The sequence below is a fragment of the Arachis hypogaea genome, chromosome 4 (assembly GCF_003086295.3).
Source record: "Arachis hypogaea cultivar Tifrunner chromosome 4, arahy.Tifrunner.gnm2.J5K5, whole genome shotgun sequence".
NCBI classification, from domain to species: Eukaryota; Viridiplantae; Streptophyta; class Magnoliopsida; order Fabales; family Fabaceae; genus Arachis; species Arachis hypogaea.
This window is the reverse complement of record NC_092039.1, coordinates 1,015,768-1,041,307: the sequence shown is the minus strand read 5'-3', so window position 1 is coordinate 1,041,307 and position 25,540 is coordinate 1,015,768. Positions and strand designations below refer to the sequence as shown.

The 25,540-nt window shown below is 35.6% G+C and overlaps 2 protein-coding genes across 2 annotated transcripts; one reads left to right on the top strand and one right to left on the bottom strand.

Moving 5' to 3' along the window:
* The first annotated feature begins 706 nt into the window (after positions 1-706).
* Positions 707-6,725, top strand: LOC112795600 (uncharacterized). The gene is made up of 7 exons (XM_025837610.3): positions 707-1,051; positions 1,886-2,075; positions 2,497-2,586; positions 3,626-3,875; positions 3,969-4,065; positions 6,121-6,186; positions 6,342-6,725. Exons 2-7 carry the CDS (start codon positions 1,928-1,930, stop codon positions 6,531-6,533), a joined length of 843 nt encoding a protein of 280 aa, XP_025693395.1. The 5' UTR covers positions 707-1,051; positions 1,886-1,927; the 3' UTR covers positions 6,534-6,725.
* Positions 6,726-7,895: 1,170 nt separating this feature from the next.
* LOC112795599 (uncharacterized) lies at positions 7,896-23,862 on the bottom strand. Its single transcript, XM_025837609.3, has 20 exons — positions 23,599-23,862; positions 23,272-23,356; positions 22,972-23,128; positions 22,044-22,116; positions 21,829-21,872; positions 15,163-15,205; positions 14,870-15,088; positions 14,636-14,752; positions 14,227-14,298; positions 12,803-12,847; positions 12,409-12,488; positions 12,250-12,314; positions 12,105-12,171; positions 11,871-11,984; positions 11,153-11,226; positions 10,177-10,274; positions 9,989-10,048; positions 9,841-9,909; positions 9,710-9,763; positions 7,896-8,227 (listed from the first exon to the last, which is right to left on the bottom strand). Exons 3-20 carry the CDS (start codon positions 23,100-23,102, stop codon positions 8,159-8,161), a joined length of 1,494 nt encoding a protein of 497 aa, XP_025693394.1. The 5' UTR covers positions 23,103-23,128; positions 23,272-23,356; positions 23,599-23,862; the 3' UTR covers positions 7,896-8,158.
* Positions 23,863-25,540: the final 1,678 nt, after the last annotated feature.

Sequence of the window (25,540 nt, the reverse complement as noted above, 5' to 3'; positions counted from 1 at the left end):
ACTTAGAAAAACATAACAAGAACCAACCATTCTTCAAAATTAAAGCATAACCACAATCAATATTAAAGCATAACCACAATCAATACTAATATTGTCTAATAATACCAAATATTTAAATCAATACAAATAACACAATCTTATGTATTAGTCTAAAATCTTATGCATTCTAAACATAAAACATTAACTTATAGTCTTATAATGACTAATAACACAAAATATTAAGGTTTACAATACTTAAATTTCACGTAAGAATAATCATAATCCATCACTAATAATACAAAATATTAATTGTGTATGATGACCGGATCACCGGGCCGACTTCGGGTGACCCGAGCTATGGCCCGGACCTGACCCAAAATAATGACTGGGTCTATTTTTTAGACCCGTACCCGAACTCCAAATTAGTTTCTAAAGTGTTCGGACCAAACTGGGCCTTCGGACCGTGCCGGGTCTGTGCACCCCTATATCAATACTTGGATAATTGATTCAATATAAAAAATGAGAAAATTTTATATGAAGATTCATCTTAGGTAAAAATTTAGGTGCAATCGACTTCACGTGAAGTTAATATTTTAAAATCGTTAGATAATTTGCCTAAATTTTCATTTAATTGCTCTGAAGTATCAACTTTACATGAAATCGACTTCACCTGAAAACTTTAAAGGAGTAAATAATTAAATTTTTTATTTAAATACCCCCTGCAGTTCTGCTATTCACTTCTTCGACGGACCCACTCAAAGCTCACCGCCGTTGCACGGCGCCTCTCCTTTCCGACTTCTGTGTGCTCTACTTCGTCGGCTGGGAGCTTGTGCTACTTTTTCACCGCCTTCGCCTCTACCTCTCTCTGCTGCGCCTCTTTTTCGCCGCCACGTTCTCTCTCTGTTGGTGTTTCTTCTCCGCCTTATCCTCTCTCTTCTGCTCCACTGTCGCCTCCTCTTTGCTTCTCTTCTCCGTCTCCTCCTACTCCTCTGTGAAGCTTTGCTCCACCGCCTCCTCCTCTCAGCTCGTCTGCTCTACCTCTCTACCTCTCTACCTCTGCCATTTTTTCTTGGTACTCATGTTTTAATCTTCTATTGTTGATTACGTGATAATGTTGCTGCTGCTATATAGGAAATTCTGCTATCAATGTATTATCGCTGATTGTTTAGCAAGTTTCTGATTGAATTGTTGGTAATGTTGCTGCTGCTATAAGGGAAATTCTGCTATCAATTTGTTATTGCTGATTATTGAGCAAGTTTCTGATTGAATTGTTGATAAAATTGCTGATCATATTGTTTGATCAAATTACGTTAGGTTTTCAATTTTCATCTAAGGTTGTTAGGTTCAATCTTATTGATCATGATTGATAATAAACTTTAATGTTAGCTTTGTTCTTTGTTTTTGGGTTTGGTACTTGAGATTAGTTACATGGAATTTCGGTTCTGGTAGATGATTTTTTAATTTTATCAATAACCCCCTCGTCGGATATTTGACAACTTTGAGAGGAGATCAAGGTATCAATAGTGGATCACGGCTCATCGTGTCTTGCTAAATTTCCTCTACTCAATAGGTCTATGACACCGATATAGCCGACATTTCGTAGCTTGGGTCTCATTGTGGCTGGCTGGCATAAATTCTGCTGGTGTTCTGCTTGCTTTGTTCTTCTAGTCATTGTGTCATCTTTGTCTTTGAGTGGCATCTTCTTTTCTGCTAGTCACCGTCCCCAGTCGTCTTTCTCTGTGTCTTCCTCACTGTTGCCTTGTGCATGTTGTCTTAGAATACGAGTCTGATCCTTTTCTTTAGTTCCAATATGTTTTTTTTTTTATCGGATTGAATTGAATCTGCCAGGAAAATATGTCAATGTAAGCCCTTTTGTTACTTTGGTTTCTTGTGATATTAATTTCAGGTTTCACACTCACGCCCTTGCTATACTGTGAGTATTAAGCCAATGGAGGCACTGAAGGCTTGTTATGGGGATGGATCTTCTGATTCGGATTCTGAAGCTGCCCCTTCATGTACAACTAAAGCTCGCTCCGAAGAATTCACACTGTTGCCACCACCTCCTATCTCACTCCTTGACCCTCTAAGTTTGCTTGGTATGGTTGGTTCTAAGTTTATTTTCTTTCAGCTTGTAACAAAAGGGCATCAGATTTCTATTCATCCCATAACAAAAGAGATTTAAGTATGAATGTGTTAAACACGTGATATGTGATATGTGATATGTGACAAGTCACTATTTATTTATAAGGTATTGTTTTTGTTTTTGTTTTTCGTTTTGGTTGGTCGTAGGCATTGCTGTTGTTTAACAAAAGTACAACAGAGAATGGAATATGGTCTTACTTGGATAGGTTGAGGGTTGATGATACATGAAGAAATTTGTAACATTCATTAATTGCACCAACCTTAGAATATGTTTCAAATTTTATTAAATTTTGCAGTTGAACAAACTTTTACTTTATTTTTTACATGTGCATGTATGATGATTTGGATGACAAATTCACTGTTTTGTTGATGAAGGTTCTCAAGATCTGGAAATAGGACAGACAACTAGAGTTAGGAGTTTCCCTCATGTTGATGGTAACTATGTCCTACATGTATACATACCAAGTAAGTGGATTATGGTCTCCTTATCTGATTTCCATTAACAAGCACAGTTATCCGCTATATTTCATTTTTCATCTTTTTTCCCCTTATTTGGCCTCTGGTGATGAGTTGTATTGGAAGGAGCCTTATAAATATTGTTATAGCGAGGGTCTGATGGATTTCTTTTCCTCTAAATTTTGTAATTAATTGAAGAAGGGGTAGGAGAAATATTATGATGTACTGTAGTGATTTTAGAAGAAAGCATAAACGAAAAGGAACTCCAAAATTGTTTTGCATGTGCAGGATCAAATTTCAAAAGGAATAATCATCCGGTGGACTTGATATTATTTTAGAGTTCCACCTAGGAATTACCAAGTAGAAACTTATTGATTAGCCAGAGAAAAGTAGAAAAATCATTGGAGAACATTCTGTTAGGATTTGAACAGAAAGAACTAGACTTAGACATTATGGAATCCTTATGGATATGATGTTGAAATTGTTCTGTAGTACTTGTTCATGGAAAGTATTGCTAGTTTATGGATTAGATCTTGCTATACTGTTCCCTATGTTAAGAATGTTAGCATGTCTTATTCAAGTTTTGGTTTCCTTAATTTTATCATGGGTAGTGTTAAGATCAAAAACCATTTATTGCTTTTGGTGAAATGGTTCTTCTCATGATACTAGATATTATATGATCCCTATATGAACTAGTTATTTTCTTCCATTCAAGAGTTTAATTCTTTAGGCAAAGATAGTGGTCAATAGTCGTAATTGTTTGGTTCAATGCTTGAATGCTAGTTAACATAATAATATTCCTCTAAATTTTGTAATAATCTCCTTGTTATTTATTGGGCATTTGTTTGATTAGAATGTGAATATAAGTGGACGAAAAGTGATTTAGTCTCTGCATATTTTTCTGGGCAATCCCTGAGCCAAGCCCATTTTAAACTTGGATGATTCTTCCTATGACTTCAATAGCCTTCACAATGTTCTCAAAAGTTTTTTGAGTTATTCTATATAATATTCAGTTATGTTGGACTCAGATTGCTATTGTTCTTTGCAGTTCATATTTCATCTTCATCAAAAAAAGAAATAGCCACTTTCTTGAAGAAAGTCACCTCTCAGGAACCTAATCTTCATGTTGTTGACATTGATCTCCCACTTAAAGTCCTCTGCAAAAGTGATGAGAAGCTTGAACAGGTTGCCTTGGGAAGGGAGTTTCACATAAGTTTGGGACGAACTGTTCCAATAGGGGTTCATCAAATTGACTCAGTGGTCTCAATGCTTCGACAAAAACTTCAAACACGACACCAGTCAGTTATTTTTTATTGTTGTTCTATTATGAAAATGAAACATGTATCTATCCAACTGACCTTCTTATTTTAACTTATCTTGTTTTGACGTAGTTATTGGATTGACTTCAACCAGTGGGAGGTATTCGTAAATGATGATCATACACGCACCTTTCTCTCCTTAGAAGTTGTTCAAGGAGGTTTAGTAGAGGTTTGCTTTGCAGCCCTTTCTTTCCTTTTTCAATGGCCCTATATTTCTTGAGTTCTATTTTTGCACCAAGTCATCAGTTGGATTTAAATATTGCATTGCTGATGACATTAATGGCTGGGTATTTATATTTCATTTGTTTTCTATATAAATCTGTTGGGTAGAATATTGGTAAAGCTTGAGGGCCATAAAACTCAGGCTAATAATGGGTAATGGTGACATGACGAAACTAAAATACATCAAGGATGAAATTTAAAACTGCCAATACCTTGTACAATAAACCTTTTAAATATGTTTTTCACACAATGAGGATATCTTTTTTTCTCTTAGTCTTGCAACTTGCAAGGAAAATGGCACAGCTCAAGAAGTTACTGCATATGAGAGTATCATGCAAATGAATAGTTGATAGAATGCTATATTATATTGAACAACAGAATATCTGTATACATGTAGATAAAGTATCTAGAAAATAGAGTTAAACATATATTATAACGAAATTAGCTAACTTGATGATAATTAAAAAAGGAAATCAAAATGCAAGGTGAAAGCATAGAACTGCAGCTTTTAATAGGATTTACCATATGATATGCTCCAAAATCACAGGCCTCTCCTTGCTTTGTCTTCTAATATATCTATAGTGTTGTTGTCTAGATTTCAGATGATAAGCTTATTTTTTTTTTGGCATTATCCTATGGTGAGATCTCTTTGTATTAGATGTTTCCGTATCTTTAGAGAATCATGAGTTTGCTCTATTGACTTGCGTAAGCTTTCGTGAACAAAATGAGAGGTTTTGGATCCTACAACACAATTCTTGCTGTGCATTGATATATTTGGTTGGAAAGGCACTCTGAAGTATACTTCCTTCTTGACTATTGATTTTGTTCCTTCCGAGGTATACTTCATTCTGAGGTTCCCTTCAGTGCTGAAAACATAGTACTTTGTTTAATAATCTTCCTTGGCATGCTTTCATCATATTGTCTTGTCAGTTTTGTGAGCCGTATATTCTGCATCTATGTGGGAATGTATCATCCTCTTCTGTACATTCTTTTCTCTCTTGATAAAATTTCCTTTTTCCACATAGATTGTGCCACAAACCTTCCAATATGATCCTTCGGGTTAAAATCAAGCTAAAATTAAACATTGTCAAGATGCTAACAACAGGAAGCCAAAACCAAAATGATAGGATCAAGGTACTAGCAGAATTAGGGGATTTTATTGATGAACTAGGGATTGTAAATCACAATCCCTTATTGAAGTACACTGTTGGATCTAACCAACTCTGGAGAGAATTTTCCTCTCCTGAACTAACAAACTGAACAGAATTTTCTAACTAACTAACCCCTAGTATTTATAGGCAGCAGCTAGGCCTAGCACTACTGCTCCTAAACCTTCTAAACTAGCTTAAAAGAGCCAACAAACAGCCATCTAGCAACAATTATGAATTAAGCAGTGAAAGCGGTGAAAAATCAGCCCATCAACTCCTTACCTTTCCTCCTATAAACCAAGCCAAACCTGTTTCTATCACAAACATCAAAGACAGAAGAACCAAACTGAATCTGAATTTACTGGAAATCTCACTGATAACAAAATTGAAACTGTTGTCCGCCTCACCTGCTCGAAGGTGATGTTAGATGTTAGAAGTTAGAACATTCAGAGGAGGAGGATATCAAACCGAAATTTGCTGGAGTCTTAACTGAATCAGCCGGCACTGGAAACCTGATCTCTACTGGAAAACATAGCATCTAACAGAGGGTGCTCTGCCTCTGAAACCGGTGAACAGTACTCAGATCTGAATAGGTTTCCGATGGATAATGTTGTACCATACAATAGACTAATACCCTATATGTACTAGTTATCAGATCAAATACTAGTAGTAACATATTGTTGTAACTTGCAACATAATCAGAAGACATTTTTCTTACAATTCTCTAGCATGATAGTTTTACATTCTTTCATTCATTGTGCTTGTTGTCCTAATTTGCCCTCTTTTGATCTAGTTACTTCATCCTATTTAGTTGTGATGTATACGAAACGTGTTTCCTTTTCAATGATTTTCAGATAACAAAGCAAATTGAATTGATCAATGCAATTTATAAGCTTCATAGCCTTCCTGAATTTTACAAGGTATAATCTCTCTCTCTCTCTCTCAATGCAATTTCTTGATTTTTCTCTGACAAACTAGACCTACTTTCTACAGGATCTATATCAATAATTCATGTTTAATTTTATTTTATTTTTATCCTTTTCCCTCATATTACAACTAGACCTACTGTCTACAGGATCCACGGCCTCACATATCATTAGCATGGGCATTGGGTGACATAAGCCATTCCCTAAAGAATACTGTAAACGAGGTATCAAAGAACTGCGTTGCGAAATCTCCAAACAAATCTATTTTTAGCTGTAAATTCAAAGGAATTGAGTGTAAGATTGGCAAGAAAATATATACAGTTTGTAAAATCTCAGATTGAAAAACAATGTTAAGTATGAAGAGCATAGTCTTTTTTGAAATATTCCTGGCTGCATAGATTTCCTTTGTAAAAAAGGAAGTCATACTAAGCTTAAACACACTGATGATGAGCTTTTTACTAGTGAAATGTGAACAATAGGTTGCTTCTCTATATAATTTCTGAAATATAGGCCCATGTATCAATTTGGATACACCTATCATGCTTCACACAATGTAGAATGAGTTGATTAAACCACTGTTAGAATCGAAAAAGATACCACTACTTTGTTCAGTTGTTTTACTAAATAACGAGCGCCCAAAGTTTTTTCTTTTTGTTTTCTCCAAGCTATCAAGGAGTCTCCACCCGTCATCTGCCACATGAAGGGTGGTTTCAGCCGGAGCGGCCACTCAAGACTACATGAACCACATCAAACTTCTAGGCAGGAACAAGATCAACTCCAAAGGAGTGTCAAGTAAGGTAGGAAAGGAGGGCATGGGGAGTTCTTTGGAGACGTGTCCGTTATTCCTAGAGAAGAGGATTGGTTGATAGGACAGTTGGACGAACTCAAGCAGATGGAGTCCACTAAGAAGTCTTTCAGTGAAGCTGTGAGGAAGAAACCCGATGGAGGTTGAAGAGGAGAACGGCTTCTTATTGTCAAGTGATGAATCGGAAGAGGAGGGGAAAGAAGATACGGACAATAAGGAATATGGAAAAAGCAAAGATATAGGTGACAGCATTGTTATTAAACTCGGACTGGATTGGCCGATTTGGTCCAAAAATTAGTGTATCGGATCTCTTACCAGTCCGATTAAGATTACATACTATTTAGACTACTAAACCGGTCAAATTCGATAAAACCAGATCAATTAACCGCTGGTCACATGGGTCAGCAAATCCATGATATCAGCCGACATGTCAAAAATCATACACGGTTCATGATGAACTGTAGCTCCTGGCAAGCACGGAAGAGACGGTACGTCTCGTGCATCATGCGAAGAAACCCGATGGAGGTGGAAGAGAACGGTTTCTTATTGTCAAGTGATGAATCGGTAGAGGAAGGAGAAGAAGACACGAACAATGAGGAATAGGGGAGAAGCAAAGATACAGGTAAAATCATTGTTATTAAATCCAGACTGGACTGTCCGGTTTGGGAAAAAAAACTGGTGAATTAGTCTCTTACCAGTCGGGTCAAGATTACATACTATCCAGACTATTAAATCGGTCAAACTTGATAAAACTGAATAAATTGACCACCGGTCACATGGAACAGCAGTTTCATGATAGATATCGGCCGACATGTCAAAATCCATATACGGTTCACGATGAAAGCAGCAACGCATGTTCTATGAATTCTTAAGCTGGTGGAACTGAAGGGAAGCACAATTGAAACCAAAGTAAATGTTTTTATTATATTGTATGGTATCAATGGATATGTTATTCTACACGCATCTTATTGTCAAAAACACTCATTATGGGTATGTGCAACTTTTACATCTAGTAAATGCGTATAAGTTTTCAATGATGGCAAATTAGTGGCGAAGGTTCCATCAATACAAGAATACTCTCCACTCCATCAAAAAAGAGAACAAGCCTAACAAAGTGTTTAACTTAATTATACTTTATATGCATAAATTATGCTCCAATTATCAAGGCACTTGCTGATGCGCCACTCCAGATTTTTTTCTCATCGTCCAAAATGCAGCGAAGTAACGGTTCTGCAAAACAGGATTATAAAATTCAGCAAATTCTAACAAAAGATATTTGCTATATCCAATGGTTTATTAAAAAAATGCATAAATGATAAAGGCAAATTTTTGTTTGATGTCATTGAATATCATCCATATACATCTATTTTTATTATATAAAAGTTGATATCTAAATTCTTTTATATTGTGTTTAAGCCATATTTCCCCTTGTAACGAAGCCATGTTAGCAATTTTGCTTACTTGATAGTTGGCAAAACTTGGAAATCAACCAATCATATATTAGTAAAAGATTTAAAAAAATATAATAGAAAAAATTCTTATCTATTATTATTCAATTAAAACATAAAGTACTAATTGAATACAATAAATATACATTAAAAGCGTCATAATAATAATTATTATAAAAATTTTCAGTTACAAATATTGGAATTCTATAACTTATACATGTTAATACTCTTATTATTACATTATTTGGTCTACTTAAGCATGCTACATAAGACTCTACTATTCTTTATTTTTTAATCTCATACCAATTAGCAAAAATTCCTTCAAGTAAGTTTAAATTTGTCACATTTTCTTACTAAATACATTCAAATATATAATGATTACCTAATGAATTCACAATTTTATATTTACATCTTTTGTATTTTTCATTCTCATTCATTTTTCTAAACCCAAGTTCAAATTCGGCACATCCCTTACTAAATATATTCAAATATATTATTATAAAACTCATTTATATTTTTTGATGTTTCTGATTCTCATTCATTTTTTAAAATTTTTTTCTTTAATTATTTGCAACCCAAAAAACACCATATGAGAAGACAAAATATGACAACTAAAGCAAATGTAAAATGGAAGCAACAAATAAAGATATAGTATATTTGTTTTGTACAACTCTAATATAAAAGACCTATGCCTTTTTTAAAAATATATGAATTTAAATTTTTAAAATATAAACTATATTTTAATTTATATTGCATTTTAGTTGAATAATTATATAAAATTATACAAATTATCAAATAAATATTCTACAAAATATTTTTAATATAAAAATTTAAATTTAACATTAGTTTACATATTATCTAATCAATCTCTAAATAATATAACACTTATTATAATACACTATATAATATAATTAATTTACCTCTCCGCGCATCGCGCGGGTCTCACCCTAGTTATTCATTAATTTGTCAAACAAGCCCCATTAGTTTTGTCTATTTTGTAAGTACCAAATTTATGGACGATCAAAGTATATTATTATCTGAAACGTTGCGAACTTACTATCTATATTATAAAAAATAAATATGAACATCTAAACCTCTATTAAGCGTCTCAGAATTTCCAACTTGAAACAACCGAATTATAAACAGCCATGAACTGATGAGAAATGCATAAAGGTATTTAACAAGATCATCCCCAAAGCACAAGATTATGGAAAGAAAGAAAGAAAACATATAGGGATTGGAGTAGAGAGGATTTGAAGCTTACTTGCATCATTGATCTAGGATTTGTGGTGTAGGTTGTCTCTATGGTTGTTTCTTTCTGTATTTGGAAAAAGCAAATATGATTAGTTACAACAATAAACATAAGCGATCATTATCCAAATCAGATGATATTACCTCAAATTCAAATCCATAATGCAATGCAACCCTTTTAACATCTTCTAAACTCAATTCAATGGACATCTCCTACAGACAAATTTCAGTGTAAGACAAAACACCGAATAATAAGATACAATGCTGTGTGCCGAAAGAAAAAGAACCTTACATCTTCTTGCCCATACATATCAGCGAAGTGATAAAGTAGAGGGCCAAAATTTATCCAAACCTGTCATTGTGTCGATGTCAGCCAGCAATAGCATGATGGACAATACAACATGTGAAATGCAACAAGTTTTATCAATTGAAGGATAAGAAAGAAGAGAGATGCAAAGAATTTTGGATAAAGGAACTTACTCCTCCGTCTTTCAAAATTTGTGAAATTATTTCGATGTACTCCACTATATTGTGAGCAGTGTCAATAAAGAAACAAGTGACAACTGCATCCCATGCACCTGTTTGGCCATGTAAGTCTCATTAGAAATTACAAAAGCAAAGAGTGTTATGATGTTGAATGTCATTCAGTACAGATAATTAGATACGAAAGAATTATAATGTTCATTTTATCAAAGATAAAAATACATGTTACACACATCATTGAATAATTTCCTTTCCATTTTGTTGTTTGTGTGTCTAAAAATTGACATAGTAACTCGGAAGAAATTATTATTGTTATTTGATAAAAATTTCCAAGTTATTACGGGCAACTATAAATAGTTCTCTACGTTATTCTATTTACATGGGGCAATATATTAGAGTTAAAAATTAGTAACATAAAGTTTAACATTATCCAAAAATATAAAATTACACATGTAGTTCAGTTAGGTAAAATTGACCCCACTTTTAGCCCCCAACCAAACATACCCTATGTTAAATTGCATGAGGATGAAGATGCAAATTCAGAGTTCTTAAATAGAGCGACCACGGTAAGGAAGGGTAGTAGTTTGATTTGAGAATTTGATATGTTCTATTTTTCTAAGAGGGATATTGCTCCAGATAGTAAGCAAGGCTCTTGTTGAGGACATTACTCAGATTGATATGGATATGTACACTGAAAAACTTGTGCCAAGACCATATTTTCATTTGTAGTAAGATTAGAAGCCATCAGTTCAGACTCTCAAGCATCTATAGCAGCTCGTTCTCTACTCAAGTTAAGTTGGTAAGAAGTCAGGAATCATTTATCCAAATCCTGCCATAACACCTAATTTGACAAAATGTTGAACAATAAAGTTTACATTTAGGATTGGCAGAAAAATGAATTTTTACCCTGCTAGAGCCACAGATATATGATTTTAAATAGAAAATATATATAGCTAAAGATAATCTCTCCTACCTACTTGGCTTGAATCACTATAAACTTCAACAAAGTCACCTCCACACATGGAAAAGCCTTCAGTAATTCCTGCACTGCATCCATAGTTGCAACCAAGTGTTAGGATACACACACACATACATACATACATAAATGAACAAGAGGGGAAAGAGCCTTTGACATCAAGGCCATGGTATCAGCACTAATGCTTTTATCAAATTAGGCTACTTACATAACATTACACTTTTTAGTTGCCACCTTTCCCTAGACACTGAAAAGTTTATTAAAAGTTTCGAGAAATTCAGCACATGATACTGAAAAATGGTTACAACTACTAGGAGGTTTACTTCGACTAACGAAATTCATGAGTGGTTTGCAGATACTCAGCAAATGAAGCTATATTGTGATAATCAAGTAGGTATTTGAGTAACCTATTTTCATGAGAACACAAAAATATTCATATTGATCGATACTGTGCACTGCGTAAGATAAAGGTTTTTCCAATGAAGTTATTACTGAATCTGTTAACTCAAATGATAAAGGGAACCTTGTATATGTGAAATCAGTGTAGTTAGTATTGCTATTTTTTTGCAATACTACGAGTATGGGTGGGAGTGAACCCAAACAGAGCCTTAAATCTGATTCCTAACAACATTGCATATCTTTTGCAAGCTTGGATTTGTAAGTTTCGAATATTTTTAAGTTATTTTTGGCTTTTTTCGCTTATATAAGTACATACCTGGCTGGATGAATATCAGGTAAGGAAACAGGACGAAGTTGGTCGTTATCTGACACTGAATTGCAATTACTGTGAATCCAAGGGTATATTGTCCACTCATCAACAGTTTGAGAACTTAAGAAAAAGAGGAAACTCAAAATCAGAACACCAGTCGTTACTTTGACTCAAAAACTAATAGGTGATTAGTTTTATCATTAGTAAGACTGACAACAAAGAGAAAATCATTGTCCTTACTGATTAAGAATGAAACTTGAGCATATCATCATGTAGTATGAAAATTCATTTCCCTGGCTGACAAATCCTGCAACATAATACGAAATATCTATTATAATGATGATATCTAAAACATATTTCTATGTAACCCTGAAAATACACAAACCTAAACATGAAATCTCCAGAGCCAGCCGACCGAGTCCAGCACCAGGAACTAAGCAAGCAGGTGGACTGTTTGAGAAATTGAATGCTTTTAGTACAAAAATTGAGCAATACTACACCCAAATAAGGACTTTCTGCTAGTGTTAGGAGTGTTAATCTCTACCTCTCTTTACAGCGATTAGGGAACAGGCGATTAAGTTCTTCAAGAATTGGCTTGTAACACTGATCACGTTCTTTCTTACCCTAATAAGATACATATCAGAAAACATAAGTGAGTAGCTCTTAGCAAAAAGGTAATGGATGTGCGGAATCAACAACCAAAATAGCATGAGGGAAATGACAAGTGAAGCTTAGAGAATGTGCTCATTTCATTGTTTCTAATTAAGTTCACAGTATCATGCATGCATCCTTCAGTTATTGATATGACACCACCCAGCAGTGGTGGAAATAACACCAAGTTTCAGATTGCACTGTTTAAACTAGCAAATCAAACTTTTTATATGATAGCAGAAATAGAATATTTGAAAAGCAAGAAGTGAGAACTAAACAAGAAGTACCTCAGCAGCCCAGTCCCTAACTATGTTCCTAATTATACATCGCACCTGAGGAAAAAGCAGTAAACCCAAAATTAGAATCATCAATATTGCCATGCTAAGAAGTTGCAAAATAAAAAGCATCCAGAAGGAGAAATGTAAAAATCATACAATATGGTATGCAGCAGGATATAGACTGATCATGAAAATTAAAGCACTGAAGTTTTCCAGGTCGTGTAGTGATTTAGAGACAAACCCCATTTATTTCTTTCGAGAATGTATGTTCCATATTAAATGATGAGGAGACAGGCTGACAAGCATCATTTTATAGTCATAATGAAGAAAATGTAAAAGAACTTTTGAAAAGTGACATTACAAAGTGCACACATAATATCACTTTCATCCAAATTTGGTAACAATTATCATTCAGGATATTAGTCTGATACCAGGTATTTCAGTTCTCAAACTTAATTAGTGTGAAGAATTCAAGTTAAGAGTACATTGACCATGCACTTATCTTTTTTATTTTTCAATGATCTTAGAGAATAGCATCATTTTATTTGATAATTATTGGTTCAGTGTTTCATACAATTACAGATTCCCTTGAGTCCAGAACAAATTGTCGATGGAAGCAACAGGAAAATGTTAAGCTGCATAACATCAAAACTCATTTTGTCATTCTCACTGTTTGAGAAGCAGTGGTTTCAAAATTACTCAACTTCTGCCTATGGATATTGATTCACTTCTATAATGAACTTTGGGATACCAGCACTCAGTTGATGACAAATCTGTGGATCAAATTCTGTAGAAAGGATAGAGAAAATGAAGGCAAAACAGATCCATATCCTAAGCCATATTAGAACAAGGTGTTGGAAGCCTCCATTGCAGCAGCCAAGAAGGGGGAGACAAAGATGGTCTAAGATAGAAAACATGGAAAGAGAAACAAAAAAGATTGGCCGAGGCCACGTGTGGAGTGATACAACAGCAAGCTAACAACAAATTTTTAAATGACAATCAGAATTGAGCGGCCCTAACTCACCTAAGCATTGTGGAACTTATAATCACCCCTCTTATGCCTTCAACTAGACATTTGAAAAGTGAAGTTTACAGGATTGACATTTGCAGATCGGTGGCCGAACTAACAAACAGCAAAAGGTCTAATACTATATTAGAATTAGATGTCCCTAAATCAACTACAAAAGCTATATCAAGGGATGCGGATCGCCAAGCATTTATACAGACTATCATGGTTGTATTCTCAAACAACATTGGACTTCTAATATTGACAAATTCAACAATGCATTGTCCATCTCCATTGTCAGGCCAGTATAATCACAAAAAAGAAAAGAAAATTATTTCAACCAACTAAAATCCAAAACTTAGCACTATCCTAATTCCTAGCATTAAACAGATAACAAGAACAAAAAAGAGCTGAAAAATAAATGTACCTTATCAACATCAACTAAAGGAACATTCAGTTGCAAAGATGGCTCTAACCATTGTTGACATGAAGAAGAGATCTGACATAAAGCAGAAATAAAAGGATGAGAAAATTCAAGTATAGCACAACATATACATTCACTGGTCAATACAAAATATCAATAGTAATTTTTTTAAAATTAAAAAAAAAAAAAAGATGTTGCTGGTGAGCACCAATTATCAGGAGAATAAAAGGAAAGTGCAGGAAGATATTCCTAGAAATAAATTGAAGTTTTCACTTGACAATTAATACGAAAAATATCAAAAAGCTTTTTGTTGCCATCAATGAGCTTGGCACAGCATAAAACCAACCCAGAAATTCTTAAAAAAAAACGGGGATTGGGGAACTGCAAATGTAAAACAGGAAAGAGGACTGACATTGTTATTGGAATCGGTGAAGGCTGCTCCACCATATTCACGGATCTCTCCATTATGTATCAAGCTTGGAAGATTGGTCCCAGTATTTGAATTATGGTGACTCTCAATGTCCACTTCCTGTTGTTATCTACAGAGTCAAATTTCTAAATGAAAAAAACAATGATAGGACCAAGGAAAAATCACAATTCTTATCTACTGAATTAAAAGGGGTCATGGAGTCAAATGCTGCAGAACCTCATTGGCATGCACCGGTGCCGATGATCTACGTGTATCATTGATACCTTCTGCACAAGCATGTTGACCAGATACAGAACATGTTATTCTCAATGGAGCAGACTCACACGGACAAGCATTAATCCCTTCAGAGACAAAATGATCCCTTTGACCATGCTCAGGATGTGCATCTCTGCTTAAGTCTATGTCCCCGCTCATATCAAGAGGCGGTTCAAAGGCCTGAAAGAGTTCATTGTACCAATATCAAACATTACAATAACAGAAAAATACAATCTACAGGAGTGAGTTATGACCTGAAGCATGCCGAATATGAAATGAGAATTTACTGCAATACACCTGCACCATTAGACGGCATAGAAAATATAATACTTCAGTAACTTTAGAGTTTAAAACTTGGCCTCTACAGTATTAAATAACATATGGACAACTAGTGGTCAATATAATCACATCCATGACCACTAATTTTCTTTGCAAGTAAAATTATTATATGGCAAGTAAAATCACTTATGACCAACAGCAAACGACCATTTAATAACAAAACAACTAAAGCCTCAGATTGCATAGCATGGATCCTCCTCCAATGCCTCCGCTGAGAAATTTGTCTCCCCTGGCGTTGGAGGAGGATCCAAAGACAGCCTCCTCCTCCTCCTCTTCCGCATCCTCTCCCAAGTATCTCTCTCTGACTCGATGATCAGAAGTTTCTACTCATGGCATCATCAAGTCCTAGTGGCGGCTCTTCAGTCTCATTGATCGGTGCGCTCTCCATCAGTCCATCCTCTGAAATTTATGTCGCTGGAGGATACTCTCAACAACTGTGTCTCCAACGAGTATGAGCTCTGGGAGGAGAAAGACCAGACGCCCCTCACATGGTTAATGTCGACAAAGACCGAATTGGTGTTCACACTTGTTGACTGTGATGTGAGTGCTTGTGGGTCGTGGCAAGTGCGGATGAAACTTGCTGCACACAAGCTCGTGTGCAACAACTTAAGGTAGAGTTGAGCACAATAGCAAAGACTTCGCAACCTCTGAATGAACATCTCCTCCACACTTAAGCCATTGTGAACACCTTAGCCTCTATCGGGAGTCCAGTCTCGAAGCAAGAACACATTGCTATCATCCTCGCTAGGCAAGGAAGTGAATACAATGCATTGGTCACCTCCATAAACACCAGGCCTAAGCCATACTCTGTGCTTCAAATGGAGGTGCATCTCATGACTCACAAAGCTCGACCTAAATTGAACATGAAGTTCTTTGCACGAGTGCTTTGGGCACATTTTGTGTCTAAGGTCAACACAGGTTTCAGAGGTGGATTTGGTGGCCACCGTGTTGGTAGAGATCTGTGGGCCATGGTGGGCCGGGACAAAGTGGTCGTTCAGGTCGCAGTTCCACAATCTGTCAGCCATGCAACAAGCCAAGTCATACGAGTTTCAACTGCTAACATAGGTTCGATCAGGTGTTTCAGCGTACACCTCTACCTCCACCACCATATGCCAACTATCTTCCACAATCTGTCAGCCATGAAACAAGCCAAGTCATACGAGTTTCAAATGCTAACATAGGTTTGATCAGCTGTTTCGGCGTACACCTCTACCTCCACCACCGTATGCCAACTATCTTCTAAATCTCCTCACTACGTTGCTAACCACTCAAGTATTTCTCATTCTCCTTATTCTGCTATGACTCACAACTCTGCATCTCATGCATATACACCTGCACCTACATTTCACTCATCACAGCTCCCTCCCAATGCCTTAGTTGCCCCTACCAGGACTCCTGCACCATCAATTTCACACTTCTCTGCCTCTGCCGCAACACCTAAATCAGTGATAGAATCAACCTGGTATCCAGATTATGGAGGGACCTCACATGTCACTCCTGAATTCTCAAACCTCATGCAAGCATCACCCTATAATGGATCTGACCAACTCCATGTGCGTAATGAACAAGGTTTGTCTATCACCCTAAACCCTAAACAGCCACTCAAACTAAACAATCTTTTGCTCGTTCCAGAAATTACAAAGAACTTATTAAGTGTTAGCAAATTTGTGTTAGACAATAATTGTTTTTTTAGGTCTGGCCTTACGACTGTTTAGTTAAAAATGCAACTGAACATTGCTCTACGTGTTGTCTTGGCAAGGCACATTGCCTCCCCTCTTCCCTCTCTACTTACAAGTTTCTTTAGAATTGGTGTTTACTAATCTTTCGGGACCATCCCTTATCACTTCCAATAATGGATACAAGTATTATATTGCTTTTATTGATGCGTACTCAAGATTCAGTCGGACCTATTTTCTTAAAACTAAATTAGAAGCATTCGCAGCCTCTTTGCAATTTAAAGCTTTGGCACAACTATTCTTAGAAACTAAATAAAAGTTGTACAGTCTAATTTGGGGAGGGGGTTTGAATATAGAGCATTTTCCAAATACTTTCAATAAGAAGGAATAAATCATAGGCTAATGTCCTCACACCCACAATGAAAATGGTGTTGTTGATATAAAACAGGGACACTTAGTAGAAACAGCTTTAACACTCTTAGAAAATGCATCAATGCCTCTCTCCTCCTTTTGGGAAGAGGCAGTGGTCACTGTCACAGACACTATAAACAGAATTCCACCTTAATCACTGTACATATTCTAACCATCTGAGAGGTGGTACAATTTAGAGTGTTTGGCTTTGCATGTCTTCCATTCTTAGGACCCTACAATAACAATAAAAATAAGTTCGTATTTCACTCATTTGAATGCACCATTTTGGGTTATAGTCAATCACACAAAGGGTTTAGGTGTTAAGACAATCAAGGCAAGCTCTTCAATTATAACTTTATAAGGATAACAAGTTTCATGAGACCAGGTTTCCTTATAAGGATCATCTAGTGGCTTCTCCCTCAAACACCCTGCCACACACTCCATATATAGCCACTCCATTACCTTCCCAAAATGCAATCACTGCAGTGACCACTCCTCAACATCATGCATCATCTAATACTCTCCCTCATGCATCAACCTCCACATGTCACTACAATCGTCTCGATTGGCATTCCACACTCAAATCTGCATCATAATTCTCCTCACACTGCACAGCATTCTCCATAACATACTCGTGCATCTTTATCCTCAAAAAACATCACTATTACTCCACCTGATTCACCTATTCAGCAGCCTCCACTGTTACCCACCCCTACACAAACACAATCCCTGCAACACACTCTCCACTATCTTCTACAGCCTCAACTACATGTACATAAACCCATATAGCCCTCCTTCACTCACAACTCCAGGAGATAGACCCATCACTAGGTCTATGACTTCTGGTCTCCTCCCAACCCCAAACATCTTTCTTAAGTCACAATCCACTACAATATCACCCTCACAGTCACAAGATGTACCTAAACCAGACTCAAACACTAGCCATGGCTTTTGGCCTCAAACTGTCCCACAAAAACAATGATTATGATTCAATTTCTGATCCATCCCGTACAAGTCCATGGTAGGAGCACTGTAGTATGCCACTATTACACGTCCAGAAATTTCATTCAATGTCAACAAAGCATGTCAATTCATGCTTACACCTAAGGAGAGCCACAAGAAGGTTGTTAAGAGGATTCTTCGTTGTTTGGCTGGAACCTTGGAACTTGGAATCAAACTTAGACAGGCAGCGACACCAAAGTTCCTCAACCTCAAGGGACACTCTGATGTAAACTGCGCAGCGGATGTTGATGATCACATGTCTAGTGTGAAAGCAAAATATAGGAGCATTGTGGATCTCACAGCTGAACGGATTTGGGTTCAGTCCTTACGCATTAAACTAAAGGTTCCCACTGCTGGTGCAAGACCAGTAGTATACTATGATAACTTGAGTGAGATTATGCTTGCTCACACTCCAGTCTTGCACTCAAAACATGGAGTTGAATCTTTTTCTAAGAGAAAGAGGAAAAAAAAAAGTTGTTGATGGCACACATAACCTCAAGAGCAACCAACGGATATACCCACTAAAGCAGTGTCTAAAGCAAGGTTCTTAGAGATGAGACCTAAGTTAGCTGTAACAGTATTCCAATCCTGCAACGAGCCCAATTTCAAGGGGCATAACAATGTGAGTTGAAGAGTGACCAAGTAAGAGTCTAGAAGTGGCAAAAACAATTAAGTTGATTTGGTAGACAGTTAAAGAAGGTGCCAGCTAGGATAGATCTTACAACTAACTTAAGGATGACAGGTCTCTTCTACTCCTTTGAACTAACTTACTGAATAAGCTACTCTGCCATCTATATATAAGCACAGAACTATGCTTGAACGCAGTAATATCAACTCTTTCTTCTCTCGTCTCATTCTTCTCCCCCGTCCTCCCTGTCTTTCTCAAACTCTATCACCCATTTGGTTAGATCAGCGGATCAAATGATTTTATTGTTTGGCAAAGTTCACATCTTCAAAGGTGCCAATTAACTTTTGTCATTAAATGAGACCAGCTGTGGAGATCAAATGATGTTATTAACTTATTATCTTTTGCCAAATTAACTTCTTCAAAGGCACTAGTTAACTACAGAACCATTGAAATGGGTCTTGAGACTATTAAGAGTTTTTATTTGTCATTTTAAAATCCTGATTGTTGGATTGTCCTTCACCTAGTCAATATCCTTGAGGTTTCTGTTGCCTTAAATTAACATGTTCAAACCATCATAGGCATAAGTCTACCATTTTTTCCTTTAGTAAGTGCCGGCCTTACATCCTCTGAATTCATACATTTAATCTTATCATTTCATGTATGACCACTCCCTGAAGACAACATTTCCTTTTCTGTAAAACTTTTTAATGTTGGCACTTCATTTAGTATTTAGTTCCCTAAAGTATCACTAGTCTTAATTATTGCACAATAAAAGGTTACATTAACCTTTAAAGGAACCTTTTAAATAACACATAAAGCATACCTCCATTTTATCCACCAGGCACAAATGCTATGGTTAACATCTCCCGCTATCTCTTCATTATTTTGTACGAAATAACTGTCGACTAACTAGCAGTATCGTATGATATTCAATTATAACATCCACGGCGGTGCTAGCATACCTGTTGCCAAACTTCCATATACCTATTTTACTTTTGTTTAAGGGGAAATTTGGGATCCCAGTTCTTCTTTGACATCTCTAGTTTTGTTGTTTATTCCCTACTCTTCCATAAGATCTTTATTCAGCTAAAATCAAATTGGTTCCTTTATTAAACTTCCAGAAACCATACTGGTTCTCTAAAACGCAAGTCCCTAGTCATAGTCTCCATTCTATCACTCAAAACCCAAAGTTCCACTGTAGACAACAGAATAGAAGTTCTCAATTCTAACAGGGGTTGCCTTCAGGGGGCATTTCATCAAGATGAGGAGAAGGATAATAGAAATTATTATGCATCATCCTGTGGCAAGATCTTTGCCTCTATGTGAATTGGCTTTTTTGGTATCTTAAAGGAATCATGGCTTTGCCCTATGAAATTACAGCAAGTTCTTCTCATTAAGTTCAAAGGCATTGGCTAACATGAAAGTGCAAAGATTCTATGGAAGTCCGCAGTTTTTGTAAGTCTCTAGTGCATATCGATGTAAAGGAATTCCAGGAATTCCAAAGATTCCTTTTCAATGATTTCCTTTTTTGCGTCCCTTTGATCCTCAACACATGGTTTGTTTAATTGGGTATCTTCAGCTGACATTCAAAGGGATTGACATGCATTGTTGCTTGTTTCAGAGCTAAGCTTTTTGTGCAAGGATTGTTTATCCTCCTTTGTATATTCTCTTTTATTCTACTGAAATAGATTTTTTCTATCAAAATCAAATTCTCAATTCTTACAATAAAGTTCTCTCTAGGTTTCTCCCTCCACTATAAAGTATGCCTGTAAAATTTCTAATTCTCCAATAAAAACAGACAATTCTTCATGTTCTCCTACTTGCCTCTTTTGTTCCCTGCCCTGCTGCTGCATAATCTCTTCTATTCCTTAAACCCTGACTCTGCTTGCCAGCATTTTTCTCATTTTTGAATTGGATATGACCATTTAAAATTAAATATGACATTTTATGAGTTTACAACATGATAGTGGCTTATGATAGTATTTGGGTATTAGTGGATGCATCAATTTAGTACTTTACTATTTCATCAATGATATACTAAAACTTAATTATTTTTTGCACCTTTTAGCATTTTCTTTTTGTTAAAGCGCCTTTTTATTTATAGAAAGCTATGTAATTCTTGTTTATTTAGGAATTTTATGATGCTTTTGAATCTTACCATACAAAAGCACCCACATACCACACTTCATGATTCAAAATTTGGTCAACTGATTCAAGGTTTGACAGTTATGGAAGGATTTTAATAATTTAACTCCTATATATGCACCATTAACTGTGGAAGTTTGGAATCTCTCTATGATAAGCAATTTTGAGATGGCATCTATGCTACAAAATCCTACCACGTAAAACCAGATATTGCTGAAGTATAAGAACCATAAGTTTAACCAGTATATATTGAAAGAAATATAACGACTTCTAAGTTCACAATGCACACATCCAATAAAACAAGCATATGCTGTTGGTTGACACAATTTCATCATTTTGTTCATCTAGAAGAGTAACAACATTGCTTTGTTTCCGCAACTAGGCAAAATCCAAGTTATATTTCGTGAGTTTGTACTTCATATTGTTAAGGTATGTGTGCATCTGTATATACTTTATTTTATTAATTTAAACCAAACATGCTTTGGCATCAGCTGGCCAAGATAAGCTAAATGCTTAAAACAACTTTTATTTTGTTTTCAAAAGCTAAAATGATCAAATTGTACAGAATTTATTTCTGAGAGTGAAAAGAAAGAAAATCACATAACAAAGAAGTATGTAGAAAAAAGTTCAAAGGCTCTAATCATTCAATCCAGCTGCTATTACTCCTAGAGAGAGAGAGAGGAGAGAGAGTAAAAAAGCAGAGAGTAAACAAAATGTACCGTCGCAATCTTTGAAACTTTTGAGGATAATGAGATAACAAAGCCTACAGACACAAGAAGAGGTGGTAGAAAGCAAGGGGTTACAAGAATGAACAGACACTTTCAGGAAAATCATACAGCAACAAATGAACAGCAAAGGAACTATTACAAGGCATTAGAATTGTGCCAGTGTTCATAGCATGTGTGCTAGGGAATGGGAACCAAGAAACTAATACCTTATGGGCAGGTGGAAGCTTTCTGAAAGATCTCTCATATCGACTAACATCCTCCTCTGCAGCATCAGGATAGCTGCACGCAAAGTCAATGAAAGAAATGTAGATACCTTGAGTGTTCTTTCAACGAGTTAGATGATAGTGTTAGAGACAATTAATTTTAAAGCCAATAAACATACAGTAAATAAATAAATTACAACAAGTATAACAATAATATGAACAAATGAAAGCAACATAATTTCAAAGGCATTTCATACTTATGAATATAGGTACATTTGCACATTTCAAGTTATAAACTGAAAATTTATGGTGATGTTCAAAAATAAAAGGGAAAAAAACCACCAAGTACAACAGAAGTAATAGAATAAAAGTCAAAAAAAAATAAAAAGAATCATTCCAACAAAGAAACCTTGCCCAAACTGGAAACAGCAAAAGTGATCCGTCTTAAATATAAGCAGTTAATACTAATCATTTCAATAGATTAAATATTATTATACCTTAATAAAATTATGTCACTACAATCATGTTTTAGGAAGAGTTACATTTCACCACAACAAGCGAAAACAAAAATAAAACAGCCACGGAAAGAGACCTTTATTTCCTTTTGAGACATTCTAAGAAGGGTAAACAACCATTTTGACACGTAAACAATTCAAGTTCCAACAAAATAGTCCATGAATAAAAGAAAAGCACTCATGTCGCCCCCAAGGATCATTAAAAGCTAGATAAACTTCACCTCCCCCACGCAGAAGTAGAATCTTTGGAGTGCCAAAATAGGGGTTTACACTTCCACAGCATCAATGTATTGGAGAGAAAAGAAATCATATTTAAAGGTAACAGTCACAACAAGAATAACAATAACAATAACAACAAGAGCAAGAGCAAGAACAAGAACAAGAAAAACAAGAACAATAATAATAATAGGTTATACTTGAGGTATGCACTAATGATGCGCCTAAGGGACTGGATTTCAAGAGCTTCTTCAAGCTTCAAACGTCGACTTTTCTCCTCTTCATCAGACATAACCATTCTTTGCTTCACTCCCCCTTCTTCTTTTTCCATAGTTTCGGCTTTCCACTTCTAGAGTACTACAAAGCAAGGAAGCCGGGTTATACTAACAGGGCGTTTGGAAAGCACAAGAGAATTCAATTCTACTAAAAACTATGGAATTGAAATCAATGGTCTAATTTGGTGATGGAATTGAACCCTAACTAAAAATTGAAATACACACCTTCATAAACACCAGCGAGCCCTCCACTAAAGTGTTTCTTTCCTCTCCAGCCCAAGTTCAGGAATCAGCGGCGGTCTCAAGTGTACTGCATATAGAAAAAGAGGGAAAAAGACGCGTAGAAGAAGAAAAATGAGAATGAAATGAAGAAAGCAAGAAGAGAGGTTAGGAAGTAATGACAATAACAGTCATTAGAAGCAGCAGAAGCAACATATTGATCAAACAGCATCAGCATTGTTCAACGTTCAACCATAAAATTTAAAGGTTAAGTAGCACAAAAAGGATTTTTTTTTTTTCAATAAAGAGAAGACTGGGAAAAAAGGAGCAGACCTGATCGGAGCAAGCGGAACAGAGGGCACCGGCGGCGGCACCGGCGGCGGCACCAGAGCAGCAGAGAGGAATTGCGAATTGTGGATGAATGACGAATCAGTGGCTTAGGGTTATTGTTTTTTACTTTTCCTTGTACTTCCACAACCAAAACGGGAGGAATTTTTTATTATAAAAAAATAAATCACCCAAAATTAGGGGTGTTACGTGGATATGGTAGATAGGGTAGGATTTTGAGCAAATCCTAATCTTGCCTGCGCTTGAGATTTTTATTAAACTCAACTCTACTTTATATTTATTTGTAGGTTGAGAATATTCCAAATTTCAATCTTATTCTTTATCTATTTTTAATCGTGATATCTGATTTTATCTATGAGTTATAAAAAAAATACAATATTATTATATAATTTGATAATTTAAAATAGAATTGACTTTTATGTAAAAAAAATATTAACTTATCAATTAATAATTTTTGTTTAGTGACTAAGACATTTTTGTATTTAATGAAAAATTTTTGATTTAACATACACTTTAAATATATTTTTATATAAATATATAACATATACATATACAAGATGCAGATTAGTCGGTAGAATTGATGCTCAATTTGTACTTTATATCGGGTTAACAACCTTATCCGACCCGATGAGATCGGATTGAGTACCTACAGGTAAGATGCAGTTGCCACCCCTACCAAAAATGTACCAAATTTATTTTTTTTATTCATAAAAATACTTTTAAATTTTATTATCGAAAAAAATAGAATTAAATTTTTATTTCTCCCTAAAATTTGGTCGGATATTCAATTTGACCCTTACAATTTTATTAACCCTAATTAGAACCCTCAAATTAGCATTAATGGATTCCAATTGTCCCTACAATGCTCTCCGTAACCGAAATGCTTATCTAACACATTTACTGGTTATCTAACACATTTACCTAACAAGCTGCACATAACTAAGATGTCATTGGGTTGGTTTCGCGCCCAAACCCAATGAAAGCGACGTTGTTTCAGTTTGCTTGGGGGTTAAAACTCTCGTTCTTTTCACTATGATGTTCATAAGTTTCAAAACACCAAGAAAACTTTGACACTTCGTCTTCTTCAATCTCTGTAATGCGTTACGGTGAAACTAAAAGGAGCTCCTTGTAGTCGTTCTGGAAACTCCTGCTAACTTGTGAAATTTAGCAAGAATGAAGAAACCACAAGCACAGAACGTTATTGTTCACACAGAGGTTAATCATGGAACCCTTGCAACCAATGTGCTCTGTTCTGTATTTTTAATTAATAAACCCATTACAAATACGGATGATATTGCTAATACTGCCCCTGATGAAAATAATAATGCTACTGCTAACAATACTGGAAATGATGCTGCTAATGCCCCTAGAAATGATGCAGCTTCAGAGGTTGAACTCACTCAACCTAATTATTCGCAACCAAGTGATTAATGAAGATATATGAGTTCCCAACTCATTTTCAAAGCAATAAATTATTAATCTTGCTTTTACATTTTTCTAGCAGAACTAACAAAATATTTTGCAAGTTCCTCCATCTGTTTCACTCTAACCTACTCGGTCAAAGAAATTGCCTCCTAAAAGAAGAGCAACTCAACTCTCAAATTCTGCAAATATACACTCAATGCAAGGAACAAGCTCGGAGACAACAATAAAATTGGCAGAGCTCATGAAGTTTGTTCCCATCCCGAAATTCATATCTCCAAGGAAAAAGAATTGAGGTGCTTTATGTTTTGTAATACTTACTTGTGTTGAACTTAAGTTCATTTTGATGACTATGTTTGGAATAGATTTATGTACAAGTCACATTTAGGGTACATTCTAGTGAATCTGTTTAAAGTGTTTGAGTTTGGATTTGATTAGGTAGTTCTATTGTAAAGGGTTTCAGTGTTTTGTGTAATGATGATATACAATAGATATGAATGTTGGT

What these genes read in the sequence shown, in the direction of transcription:
- LOC112795600 (XM_025837610.3), top strand. Translation starts at nt 1,928, where the DNA reads ATGGAGGCACTGAAGGCTTGTTATGGGGATGGATCTTCTGATTCGGAT. An exon ending in AAACTTCAAACACGACACCA is followed by an intron (nt 3,876 to 3,968) that starts GTCAGTTATTTT and finishes GTTTTGACGTAG; the next exon opens with TTATTGGATTGACTTCAACC. An exon ending in TTCAAGGAGGTTTAGTAGAG is followed by an intron (nt 4,066 to 6,120) that starts GTTTGCTTTGCA and finishes AATGATTTTCAG; the next exon opens with ATAACAAAGCAAATTGAATT.
- LOC112795599 (XM_025837609.3), bottom strand. Translation starts at nt 23,102, where the DNA reads ATGGAAAAAGAAGAAGGGGGAGTGAAGCAAAGAATGGTTATGTCTGAT. An exon ending in AAGTTTCAAAGATTGCGACG is followed by an intron (nt 15,206 to 21,828) that starts GTACATTTTGTT and finishes CTAATGGTGCAG; the next exon opens with GTGTATTGCAGTAAATTCTC. An exon ending in CACCGGTGCATGCCAATGAG is followed by an intron (nt 14,753 to 14,869) that starts GTTCTGCAGCAT and finishes AGATAACAACAG; the next exon opens with GAAGTGGACATTGAGAGTCA.